This window comes from Thunnus albacares, chromosome 8 (assembly GCF_914725855.1).
Source record: "Thunnus albacares chromosome 8, fThuAlb1.1, whole genome shotgun sequence".
Taxonomy (NCBI): Eukaryota; Metazoa; Chordata; class Actinopteri; order Scombriformes; family Scombridae; genus Thunnus; species Thunnus albacares.
In genome coordinates, this window is record NC_058113.1 from 30,671,855 (window position 1) to 30,684,603 (window position 12,749).

Here is a 12,749-nt window from a genome sequence, read left to right on the forward strand (position 1 = left end):
TAGAGCCATAAAGCATTAAAACAAACTCCCTTCTCTGTGATTGGCTACTTGTTGGTGACGCTGTTGCTGCCTGTCAATCAAACAATTAGCGGGAATAGTCGTTTTACGAGCTTGATTTTTAACTGCTTGTACTGTATATTTTGCTAAAATACAACTTTATCTTTGCTTTGTAAGTACATTATCATTGTCAACAGGCTAAATTATCTTAATACGAAGAGACAGCTTAATATCAGTATGGAAGAGACTTTTGGCCGGTGTAACGTAAATGCAAAAGGATAATTAGCTAATTTAGTAAGCTAGCTAGTTAGTTATAGCTTATGATAATTTGCAATAATGTTAAGAGTATCAAACTAACCTAGTTAAACAAAATGTTACATCTTTAATCCTCTTCATTTAATGTCTCTGTGTCCTTTGCAGCTTTTTACATTGTGTTTTCTCACCAAAGCAATGGCGTGCGTACAACAAGTGAGAACTTCACAGGTAAAATTAATACAGACACACTTGCTAATGTACATTCACTGTTTTGTGATGCTGAAAACACAGTTGCTATTTTTTTTAAATGCAAGTTTCCTCCCTCTTCATAACAGTACAGTACATTTAATCATGTATTGTACTTAAGTTCAATTTTGAGATAACGTTACTTTACTTGGTTATATAACTTACAGTATTTCAATTTATGTTTTTAGATGCAAAACATAAATCATATTCTTAAACATGATGCATTTTTAAATATGATGCTACAGAGTAGTAAAAACATCACTCCACACTGACGAACTACAACATTAAATCACCACTTAGACATTAATTAATCAGTTATTATAATCTAATAATAAAACTCTCTGAAAAAGGGCTATTATGAGTACTTTTACTTTTGATAGTTTAGGTATATTTCACCTCATTACTTCTAATTGAAATCAGTTTTGAATGCAGGACTTTCACTTGTAACATGGGGCTTTTACATTGTGGTAGGACCTGAGTACTTCTTCCATCTCTGGTTCATAAAAAGTTAATATGTTAAGCTATTTACAAGGGCTGCAACTAACGATTATTTTCATTATTGATTAATCTGCAGATTATTTTCTCAATCAATTGTTTTGTCTATAAACTGTCTGAAAATAATTAAAAATACCCATTGTAATTTCTTAGAGCCCAATCTGATGTCTTTAAATGTTTTTGTTAGATCAACCCAAAGATATTCAATTTTTTATCATGTATGACACTTAAAAGGTTCAAATTCTCACATTTGAGAAGCCACAACAAGCAAATTTTGGTCATTTTTCCTAAAAACATGACTAAAACCATTATTGGATTATCAAAATAGTTGCCAATTAATTTTCTGCTGATTGATTAATCAATTACTTGTTGCAGCTCTACTCTTTACCAAGGTATGACAAGGTAGTAATTTTATCGCTGTACACTTTCAAATCAGTGGCGGTGTACTACTCCTACATTTCCATGCCCTTATGTCATTATTAATGGTTATATGTTTTTATGTTTATATGTTTTATTTATGACTTCAAAGATCACAAGTTGTAAAAAAATTACCACTGAGATACAAAATGTTGTAGCCTCACTTGTTTAAATGCAGCTGTTGACTATCTGGTGTTTGTGTTAACTGTAGTGAGTGAGTGTTCAGCACTCTGTCTGTGATTAATTTGTCTCACACATGCAGGATACTCAGCTGTTGCCGAATCAGGTTCTCACAGAGCAGCAGTCCTTGGTTGTTATAAAGAAGCTTCTGGCCATCGCAGTCTCTGGCATCACGTACCTCAGGGGTCTTTTTCCTGAGAAAGCTTACGGGAACAAATATGTTGAAGGTCAGATCACATATTGGCTGCTAGATCCTAAATTTGAAAAGTCACTTCCACTATTTTACCAGCCAGAAATTGGTATTGACAACCAAAAGTCTGGCACAGTAGTGAGCCAACAGTTTACCTACATTTGTTAAACTCAGCTTTCCATGAGCTATAAAGATCAATTTGCCATTTGGACATATATATACTAAGGAGATTCTTACCCTTCTTTTGTCTTGCCACAGATCAGAAAGTGATGATCCTTAGAGAGGAGCACAGTTGTCCTGGTGCCAGTCAGATTGTTCAGTGGTAAAAAGCTACAACTTTGCACTTGCAGACTAGAGCCAATGATCAGGTTTATAGGAAAACAGCAAGTTGAATGATCCTTTTTTTTTAACACATTTGTACAATACTCCTGTTCAAACAGGATTTTAATGTGAAGCATAACATAGATTGGGCTGGAAGACAATGACAGAATCAAATATTACGATGTTTTTGACCAAATAACTTAATGTCAATAGACTGTTTTCCAGTGTAATATGTTGCTGGGTGATTGCTGCTTTCAGAAGATATTTACACACAAGGGGCCTCATTCACAAATATGTGTGTAGAAATGTTCTTACTTTGTACACAAAATAAGCGCGCATGTGAAATTACTGTCGGACTTGTAACACATGCGCACTGACCAATTATGTTCTTAGGACTGTGCGTATGTAAGTGATTCAGAATCACTCTAAATTGACAGTTGTGTGCCCACTATCGGCAATTAGCATACTACCACGCCCCCCATTTCTCCGTATAAGGAAAGCTCTGTTGAGGCGGTGCAGCAGTGGAGAGAGCTGTCACTCATTGCAAAGGGGGCCATGATAGAAAAAAATGTAGAAGAACTTTACTGCAAACAATAGTAGAAAAGGCAGATTTGGCTGGTAAACATGTCATTAGCACAACCGTTTGGAGCCTGATTGTGAATCCTGTGTACAGCCTGCATACCTGTTGCACCACTACTAAGCAGTACATCCGTAACAAAATAAAAAGATGGTAAATGTGTAGATGTCCGGCTGTGAGGACACTGAACAGGCTGCTGGTTAACCAGCTGCATATATCACAGCCTGGTCTGATGGGGGAAATGAATCGCTGTCACATTCCAACATGTAAATTTCCATATATAAGCTATTTTCATCCAAGTGTGAACAGGACAGTCTTAATATATTAATAATTTCATTACATTTATGATGATTATTTATGGATTACAACGTCTTAGCTATTAATTTTATAATTGGTAAATAAATTGTGTATTATTAGCAATTTCACACTTTTTAATGTTGTATATTTAGGCCCAATCATTTTAAATATCAATTATTTAATATCAGTTAAATTATTGTGGTTCTAATATACTGTTTATTGACTATATCGTTTCTTAAGACCGTTGTTTGCACAGTAAGAACAGATGAAGGTAAGAACATGTTGATGAATCTCAGATTTCGTACAGTTTAAGCACAGATTTGTGTGTAAGTACTGTTTGTGAATGAGGCCCAATGAAACCATGACCAAACATTTACAATACAAAGAAGAAGAAAAAACTAAACTCATAACTGTAAAAGTGGAGCACTTCAGACCTTGAAATGTAAGCTGTATAATGATATTACACTCAGCAGTGTCTAGTTTTAAATGATGAGAGGAACAGAGGGGAGATCTCTGATGATCAAAAGTAAATTCGTTTATATTATCATCTTGACAATTTTTATGATTGTGACTTCAATCCAAAAGGGTTTCCTCAAAACTATTTCTGTTTATCCCATTTTTACTTCATTCTTTTATATCTCAGAAGTGTATTATTTTGAGTTTTATGTCTCCAGCCACAGTCTTCAGTACATCATATTGTATCACACTTGCACACAAACAGAAGCAGACTTAAATGCCAGAACACTTGGCTTCACTTGGTTTTGATGATGAGTCACTGCTCACTCACCCTGTTAATCCTTATATGTGGAAGAATTGGAAAGTATGTTCACTTGTAATTAGATGTGTGTGTGTTTTTTTTGAACTCTTAAAGGATGCAGGGATGCTTTGAGGCCATCCAGAAGAAATATGTAAGTCATATTCAACCCTTTCCATCTGTCAGAAGACTTGTTGTATGTTTGATTCAGTCCTGTTTCATGTTTTTCTTATGACTCATAGTAACTAATGTGGTATTTTTTTTTCCTCCCATCAGCTGCGGACAGTTATCATGTCTGTGAGTATTTGTTACCATTCGACTTCTTATGTTTGGTCTTTTTGAATGTTGATTTTGATAAAAACATAAACATAATAAGCCTAAAGAAATTCAGAAATGTTCATTTTGCCCTTTTCTAGATCTACACCGACCCAGAGAATCCTGAGGTAACATGCAGCTCTATCTCTTCTGTTTTTAATGATGTTCCTATCGTACAGATAACAAGCAGTTCATATCATTTTTATGTGTGTATCATATAGAGCACCTGTCTTGTCTTATCTCTCAGACAGTGACTGAGTTCTACCAGTTTAGGATCCTGTACACTTCATCTGGAGCACAGATGGACTTTGAAAGGTGACTTTAAAAGTTAGAATAAGTTAACTGACAAAGCGAGTCATGACACTGAATATCAGTGCAGGAAACAAAGAGATAAGGAAACTTACACAAGCATGAATCACCTCTAGGTCGGTTTTACACTTAAACCTACCAGGGAGCAACTTGACTTTCCATCTTAATGTGACTCAGTCGGTGCAGTTAACCCCTTGAAGCCTTTGAATTCTGACGTGTAGCTTGAATTTACTTTTTATTCCTTAGTATAAGAGATTATATGGAACAATATTTATAAACTCACCTTGTTTTTGAACTAAAACGTAATTGAAGCTACATCAGAGAAGATAGGAGGGAAACACTGAAAGATAAGATGCTATTTTTAATTTTAATAAAGTTATATTTGGAATCATACTTTGCCATGAAACATATGTTTGAATGATGGAAACTGCTACAACAGGATTTAACAGGTGGAGTCAGAGTAGTTTCAGTCTGAGCAGCTGTAATGTGCGACTTCACCACAGAACTCAACAATAACTTGAGTGTATTTTACCAGTCAGTGTAATGGTTTTCCTAGCAAAGAGAATGATACTGAAGGAACATTTCTGCAGCGCCGGGTTGACTGGGTTTCATTTCTTCGTCAGCAACAACGACGAGGTGTCAACAATGTCGTGCGGCAACACTAAGAAGGCCAGCATCCTGTTGGTGAGGAAGCTCTACACTCTGATGCAGAACCTGGGTCCTCTGCCCGACAGCGTCTGCCTCAACATGAAACTGGCTTACTATGATGACGGTAACACACATGCAGGAACACACACACACACACTCACACACACAAGCACACTGTAGTTATCATCTGGGCAAATCAGTTTCACAATGAGAATTTGTAACTGCGTCCCTCTATTTGATGCAAACATACTTACAAATTAAGAATATTTGGAAATAAGTGTTCTTATATTTTTTAATATTTGCATAATGTACATAGGTAAAACAGCAAATAAACCTTTTTTTTCATTTTATATCATAATGTAGTGCTTTGTTTAGGTGTTTACTCTCTTAAAATATTTTCCCTGTACATTTCTTAAAAATGGCCACAGTCTATAAACTTATTTGTAATCTTTTCACATATTTAGATTTACACAGATTATTTATATTCATCATTATAAGACGGCTCTCGATGCCTGTTTATCACAAAGATCCAGAAATGCCACCAGGCTGAAATCCAGGTAGCTGTGAAGTTATCTGTGAACGGTATTTGAAATGTTTTGCCTTAGAGGCAAATCACTCTGCATACACAGCATATGCACAGCGTGTTTTTAACCCGTGGCAACAATATTAGGAGTTTGCTTTTATTGATGTAAAAATATTAAACTTGTGCCTCCTTTTAACCCTTTCTTTGTCAAAAAAAAAGGCACCACATTGAACATACTGTCAATTATTTTATGAGTCGCCGTCTCATTGTTTGTTTCTCCGTCCGTCTGCCCTCCAGTCACTCCTCAGGACTACCAGCCGCCAGGCTTCAAGGAGACTGACGGCGACAGTTTGAAGTTTGACAAGGAGCCTGTCAAACTCACCATGGGCGAGGTGGTCACCCCCTTCCACACCGTGAAGCTGGACATGGCCACAGAGAGATCGAGACTGGAGCAGGTGAAGGAAGGAAAGAGTGAGAGAGACGGAGAGGACGTGTTGAACCTGACTTGAAGTAGGCTGTTAGGCTGCATTCACACCAGTCGTCCCGTTCATTTGAATGGGGGTAGCGCGGCGCCACACCGGACTGTGGCCGGAAAGTTGAGCCAGAGTCAACTTTTGGAGAAACCCGACGTCACTGCGGCTGAAGGCTGCAGTGGCCAATCACAAGAGTTGTAAACTCTGTCGTGAGGGAGGACAAAGACGTTACCAGGACGAGGGGGGAGGACATTTCTCTTCGCTTGATAACATTAGTAAAGTTAGACTTTGCTGTCGGCTTCCCGACTCATTTTTAAAAAAAGACGAGAGAAAGAGAGAGAGAGAGAGAGCAGCTGTGGTCGAGCGAGCCACAGAGTGAATGAAGAGAGGGAGCGCTGGTAGCGAGAAAGCCGGCGAATCAGATCAATAAAACATTATTTTCTGATTGTTTCACAGCGGTTACATTCTAGAGCACAAATAAACACGCCCACAAACCCCACACACCTCCGCTCGACCCTGCGGCTGAACATCACACCGCCTGATTTGGTGTGAATGCAGCTTTAGGCATCATAAAAGCCTTTATATGCACCCGAATACCTACATAGTATAGCTTAACTTCTACCTCTTAATATTCCCCCTCTTGGAGGTGTTGTTGTATTGTAATTGTATCAACTGTCTTTTGGCCTTCGTCTCCTGATCCACAAGGTTCACCACAGTCAGCACTTTCGGGAGCTGATTTTGATCGACAGTTATGGATGTCGCTTAATGTGTGCAGGTGGAGGAGAGCGTTCACGAGACGGAGAAGTGGGTTCTGAAAATGGTGGAGGAGGACGTTCTGTCTCAGGTCGGCACACAAACAACTTACAAAGTAATCGTTCATTTCACTCCATCAACACTTCTCTGAGTTAAAAGTAAAGCATGTCATCAATTTAGGTGAAGTAATCATGAATGAGACTAAAAAATATCAATAAAACGTTAGAGAATTGAAGATATTATGCTTCCTAATTGACAAGTACGAGGATATTGTTTTGTACATTTATCCAATTTTATTTTTTTTGCTTTTAGGAAATAACGTGGTGTAAAAATGTCATAAAAGTAGTATTTTTAAACACAACAAAACTTTGAATACAGTCATGTTTATATAGTCCAGTTACAGGCGTATCTGTGTTTATTATTACAAAGTAATAAATGAATAACAGTGAAGACATTGTTTATCTTTATCCAGACACAGACGAGCTTTAACACACAGTGTCTGTTTGTACATTTTGACATGACCTCCACAACTATTACACATGTCACAAGTTTGAACGTGTTCAAAGCCTCTGTGATCGACACAGGAATTGGGAAACGTTAAAATGTCGCAAACGCAAATAAGGCTCCAGGTCACAGGATGCGTGAGTCACCGTCTGTGATCGACAGCAGTCTGTTGTCGTGGTCAGCGAGCGTGTTGACACTGTGCGATCACTGTGTTCAGATAACATTTTTTTTAAACCTTTTAGAGTCACGTGATTGAAGATGTGGAGAAGCCCGACAAGGAGAACACAGACTTGGGCAACACTGGTAATTCAGGTTAAAAAAGGGTTCAGTTCAGTGGTGTAGTTTGTTTACTATAATGTTGACATAATGTATAAAATAATTGCATGTGTTAAGGTGATGACATCACTACAAGCTTGTAGCTGTGTTATCTTATAGTCAACTGTATATAAGGTATCATCAGGTTAAATTAAATTTACTGTAAAAATGTACTGTTATACTTATAAATCAGATTATCAGACTAAATGATATCAAAACAGTCCAGACTTGAGGAAGAATTAGCACTTTGTGAACTTAATGGAGAATTTTTCTTTCTTTTTTTTTTATGAATTGAAGAGATCCAGATGAGCTGTCATGAGAGGATCGAGAGTTGTGAGGAAGTCACAGAGGTAAGTGTGACGTTAACTACACTGACCTCAACACGTCGTGAGCATGTGACGTGAAATAATCTGAAGCTGCAGAAGGTAAGATTTATACATTAAAATACATTTATAGATTCACTCATTCAATAGTTGGTGGTGAGGAATCAAAACATAAAGGCTTAATAAAAGCTTTTCATAATCAACAGCAAGCAGTAAATGCACCTTGTGGAAAAAAAGCTGTGGAAGACAGTAAAACAGAATAATTGTTTTTGTTAAGAAGTTGAAGCTGAAGGCTAGTTTTTGTCCACCATTTTTCATCCAGGCATTCTCGGGATCGCTTCTTTTCAAGCGAATCTTTTAGAAGAAAGTTTTTAAAGTGAAATTGATTGTAGTCTGGGTTTCTCACAACTGGTTGAATTTATCAAATACCAAAAAAAAAAAAAATCAGATTTAAACAAACATCTTTTAACACAAAGAATTCAGAAAATGTCAACAGATTCTCAGCAGTACAAGAAGGCGGGATGACTCGTAGTCTCTGTGTAAACATGAAACAAAAGGGCCACTTAGGCTGCACTTATGGTCGGCGGCGTTACGGACCATCTGTCCCCTCTCAGATGGACACTCTGGTGAAGAGGACCTCTGACATGGAGGTCGGTTTGAAGAGGACCAGGAGTGGACGGATCATCAAATCCACTACGGTTAGTCCAGCCACTTTAAAACTCAACAGCAAACCCGTCGTCTCCTTTACACCGTTACAGCTAGACGACCTGAACGACCCTTCAGTCTGAAAAAAAAAAAACACACGCTTCAGTGTGGCGCTGATCTCAGGTTACAGTTTATGTGAAAGTTTAGAAATTATACCCATAATCCTCTTTTGAGTTTGCAGTTTTACAACCTAAAAGTAAGAGTAAGAGTTACACGTTTCATCGCGCCAGTATTTATTTTATTAATGGGGTAAATGGTCATAATTTAATGTGAGCTCACTCAGGTTATTTTAACGTATTTATGATGTTTGTATGCATTGACTTACAACTGGGATATTTGAGTATTGTGTACGTAAAACTTTTTGTTGTAGAAGACGGTGACACAGTTAAGTAGATTTTTAGAAATAAATGATTCATTAAATATCTAAATTATAATCATGATAATGTTACAAAACTCATTAGCAAAGAAATAAATAAAGTGAAGCTCAGTGATAACTCTTTTGAGAATGTCTTAAGTATGTTTTGGCGTGTGTGTGTGTGTGTGTGTGTGTGTGTGTGTGGGCGGAAAGGAGACAAACCTGACTGTGAACAACAAGAAGGCGACAGCTACAAAGGACAAAATGGTGAGAAACTCGTATGGCAGCATTAGTGAACTCTGATCTCCTCGTCTCTGTTTTAGCAGAATGTAAAGCAGCTGGTGAACAATAAAGCACCCGTCACTCTACATATAATGTTAGAGCTACAGTATGTGCCTGCTACCTCAGATCACTTCATTAAATATACAGTATTTATATGTATATATATATATACCAAGACTGGAAAGTGCGTAAATAATTTTGAGGCTCTAAACAATTTCCAGTTCATGAATGATTTTTTTCAGGTGTAAAAATGTTCATGGTGAACTCAATTTGGAAAAAATGAACATTTTTATCTGTTACGTCAGTGCTTTTGCATAAAAAAAGCATGTCTACGGCAGATTTCAGATGAATTTTGAAGTGGAAAACGCAGAGGAACCTTTTGTTGTTTCACACATGAGTCAGCATTCATCATTTTGGTTTCAGAGTGGGATGTTACCTGTTAGTAGACGCGTAAAAAATACAGGGCTTGGCTTGACTCGACTTGACTGCGTGTGTCTTCTTGCTGTTTTAAGGTTTCTCAGTATGAAATCCCCAACAGCCAGGAAACGCCGTCCACCTCCGCGTCTAGGAAGAAACGCAAATTCAGCGAGCCCAAAGAGCACTACTGACCTTACACCCCACCGCTAACTAGGAAGCATTTGCTGAACTGATGCTTTTTTTTTTTAAATTTTCAACTTTGCGTACAAGTTACATCGTTCTGAAGGGAATCCCCCCAAAATGTTTTGTAAAATACATTTAAATAAATATGTCACTACAGTTGAACGGTCTGCATCTCTGAAGTTGGAATACTACTTAATAAAACAGTGTTTAAGTTGTCTTTACTGGTTATGTTTGTTTTGCTGTTGTCATTCTCAGTTACTTGAATAAAATGCATCTATCAACAGAAGGTGTCACAGTTTATATGACTCTTAGTTATTAAGTCAAGTCAGATGTATTTCTGATGTGCTCTATCAAAATACTTTAAGGAGCAACAAACCATACAGGTCAGTTATTATATTTTCTTTGTGCAGAGCTGCTCCCAACATGATGATGACTTTTATATCAGAAATAATGTGAAATAATAAAGTAATGAAATTATTATTTAATGCACAGATAAAAGAACATGTCCACAGTTCTGCTTGAGTGGAGAAGCTCTTAAATTATGCAGGTAGGAAATATCTTGGCAATGATTTTACAGATGATCTACTGGATCCAAATTTCAAAAAGGTGGAGAAGGTATCTGTTTGGGTCTTGCTGTATGGTCTTATATAGTATTGTTGTAGGTATTAAAACAGCAGTATGTAGACTTACAGTCACTTACAATGATGCCATGAGGATGTAATAGTGTGTGCAGGGGTTTAATGTGAGTCATACTTTTATTAGCTGTAAGCAGGCAGTGATAAATAACCTTGTATAAATGTGCTGTATGAACTGAAGAGAAGCTAGAGAACAACATAATTGAAGCTTTGGTTAATTCTACCAAAAACTGTTACAGTTACTCACACTTACTTATTTCTTAGTCTTTACATGCACTAATTTTATAGTGATATTTATCTACAGCATTTATACATTGGTGTGTTGTGTACAGTTTGTGTGTGATTTAGATTTTCTAATTTTTATAGGGCCTTGTGGTCTGGAATAGAGTGTATTGATAAGTGCATAGCTCTGGAGGTTTTACAGTCATAACACTTGACACCTGCTTCCCTCAAGACGCCATCAGACACCTGCACTTGTTTTTTTGGGTTTTTTTGGTTTGAAAAAAGGAAATGCAAGTCGTCTGCTACAGTTTAAAGATTCAACAGTTTCAGCTTCCTGCCTGTCAAAAACCTCCTGCCTTGGAGAAAGAAAAAAAAAAATAAAAAAACCAACTTAACCTGCGTCTTGAAAAACAACTCTCCATCTTTGAATAGACCCCCAAATGCCACCATTTGCATGTGAGGTGCCTTAAATGAAGCTGTTAAGTGAAAGTGGATTATATCTGTACACAGTGACCTTTGGGCCCAGATAAGGGCCCATCAGCAGCCTCCCGCCCGGCAAGCTGTGTGTTTTTAATCTCCTATTGTTTTTCCCAGAGAGAGGGACATTTGCTGATAGACTGCCTTAACCCACTGCAGATCAATACTGCAGGAAGCCTTTGTGATGCATATCCAAGCAGCCCCTCCTCTCTGTGTCTGGAGCAGGCCAGAGCAGGGTTGGGTGGGTGGGTGAGGGGGGGGGGGGGGGGGGGGGGGATGTGGAAAGAGAGACTCCATCAAATCAGCCCTCACTTCCTAACACGGGCATTGTCTTCGCTACAACATTTATTTCATTGTCTCTGTGTATTTTATGGGTTTTTCAGATAACACAGAAGCATACAGTAAAGCAGTATGGACTAGGAAATCCATGGTGGACAATACCCACACATCTGTGCATTGACGCCCTTTATGAGCTGTGAAATGAATCAGGGTTACCTAACCTCATAGCCTGACTCCAGTGGCATTTGTCAACACTTTTTTATTATTTTGACAGCAGGGGGGGGGGGGGGGGGGGGTTCTCTGGGTATTGATAAGTGATGAAATGCAATGAGGGTAAAGGCACCATTGCAGGTCTAGTCATGTATTGTAGATAACCAATATCTCTGCTATAGACATTACAGCAACACTATATCACAGAAATGAACCGATAAATAGCACCCAAAAGGCAAAATGTATCCAATGGAATGGAAAATAAAAAGAAACACACTGAAAAATACATGTATCGAGAAATTGCATCATGTGGCACACCGAGGAGTGTAGCCCCTAGAGATCAGACACATTGAGGCATGAATATGACTTTCAATGGCACACTTTAGGTGAAAATGAAAAAAACAACAACATAAGAACATCTTTTAATGGTATACCAGTGTTCCCATCAAACATGTTCCAACTATGTAACGATAACGGAGAAAGGGAATCTAAATTGCAATTTTATTTCACCTCCACCCTCGATCCTTCACTCGGATCCTGGGACTCTACATCATTTCTGTACACACACGTCTCCCAGAAATGAATTCTGAAATTAAATTCAGGGACACACGTCCAGCGGCCAGTGTTAACAGATCAATCAGCTGGTCAAACAGCAGGAGGGGCCCGCCGGACGCCTCTGCAGACCAATCAGAAATCTGGGTTCGGTCTGTCTGAGTCGATAACTCAGGTCCAGGGCCGCCTGTGTACGGTCAAGGCAAGACACACTGACAGACTGATGGACAGACAGCCGCAGTCCATCCCAGGGCTCCATATAGATTAAAGCCAGCTTCTGTGAGCCTATAGTCGCTGTGCGGTGATTGTGCCTGCAGGGCCTATAGGCCCCAAGGGGGGGCTGGGCTTTACAACAGGAGGGGGAGGAGCGAGGGATGGAGTGGACATCCAGCCCAGGGACCGTGGCCCCTTTGACCTTGCCAGAAGGGCAGCAAATGTTTCCGAGCTGATTAGCGCTTCCCCAGCAGAGTACCCCGCTCACTGTTGGCCCTTTGGAATCAGGCGGTGGGCAGAAGCATTGGAGCAAATCCAGAAAATATG

General features: G+C 38.6%; 1 protein-coding gene across 4 annotated transcripts; it reads left to right on the top strand.

Moving 5' to 3' along the window:
• Positions 1 to 57: 57 nt before the first annotated feature.
• hormad1 (HORMA domain containing 1) lies at positions 58 to 10,117 on the top strand. Of its 4 annotated transcripts, none has more exons than XM_044358140.1 (16): positions 58 to 169; positions 418 to 480; positions 1,673 to 1,817; positions 2,039 to 2,102; positions 3,847 to 3,883; positions 4,006 to 4,026; positions 4,146 to 4,172; positions 4,292 to 4,359; positions 4,977 to 5,125; positions 5,822 to 5,979; positions 6,773 to 6,865; positions 7,497 to 7,566; positions 7,867 to 7,919; positions 8,507 to 8,590; positions 9,166 to 9,219; positions 9,747 to 10,117. In XM_044358140.1, the coding sequence occupies exons 2-16, from the start codon at positions 448 to 450 to the stop codon at positions 9,840 to 9,842; spliced, it is 1,152 nt and encodes a 383-aa protein (XP_044214075.1). In that variant the 5' UTR covers positions 58 to 169; positions 418 to 447; the 3' UTR covers positions 9,843 to 10,117. The 4 variants fall into 4 exon arrangements, with proteins under 4 accessions (XP_044214075.1, XP_044214076.1, XP_044214078.1 ...); XM_044358141.1 differs by having other exon boundaries at positions 59 to 169; positions 7,497 to 7,557; XM_044358143.1 differs by having other exon boundaries at positions 59 to 169; positions 6,773 to 6,841.
• The last annotated feature ends 2,632 nt before the right edge of the window (positions 10,118 to 12,749 follow it).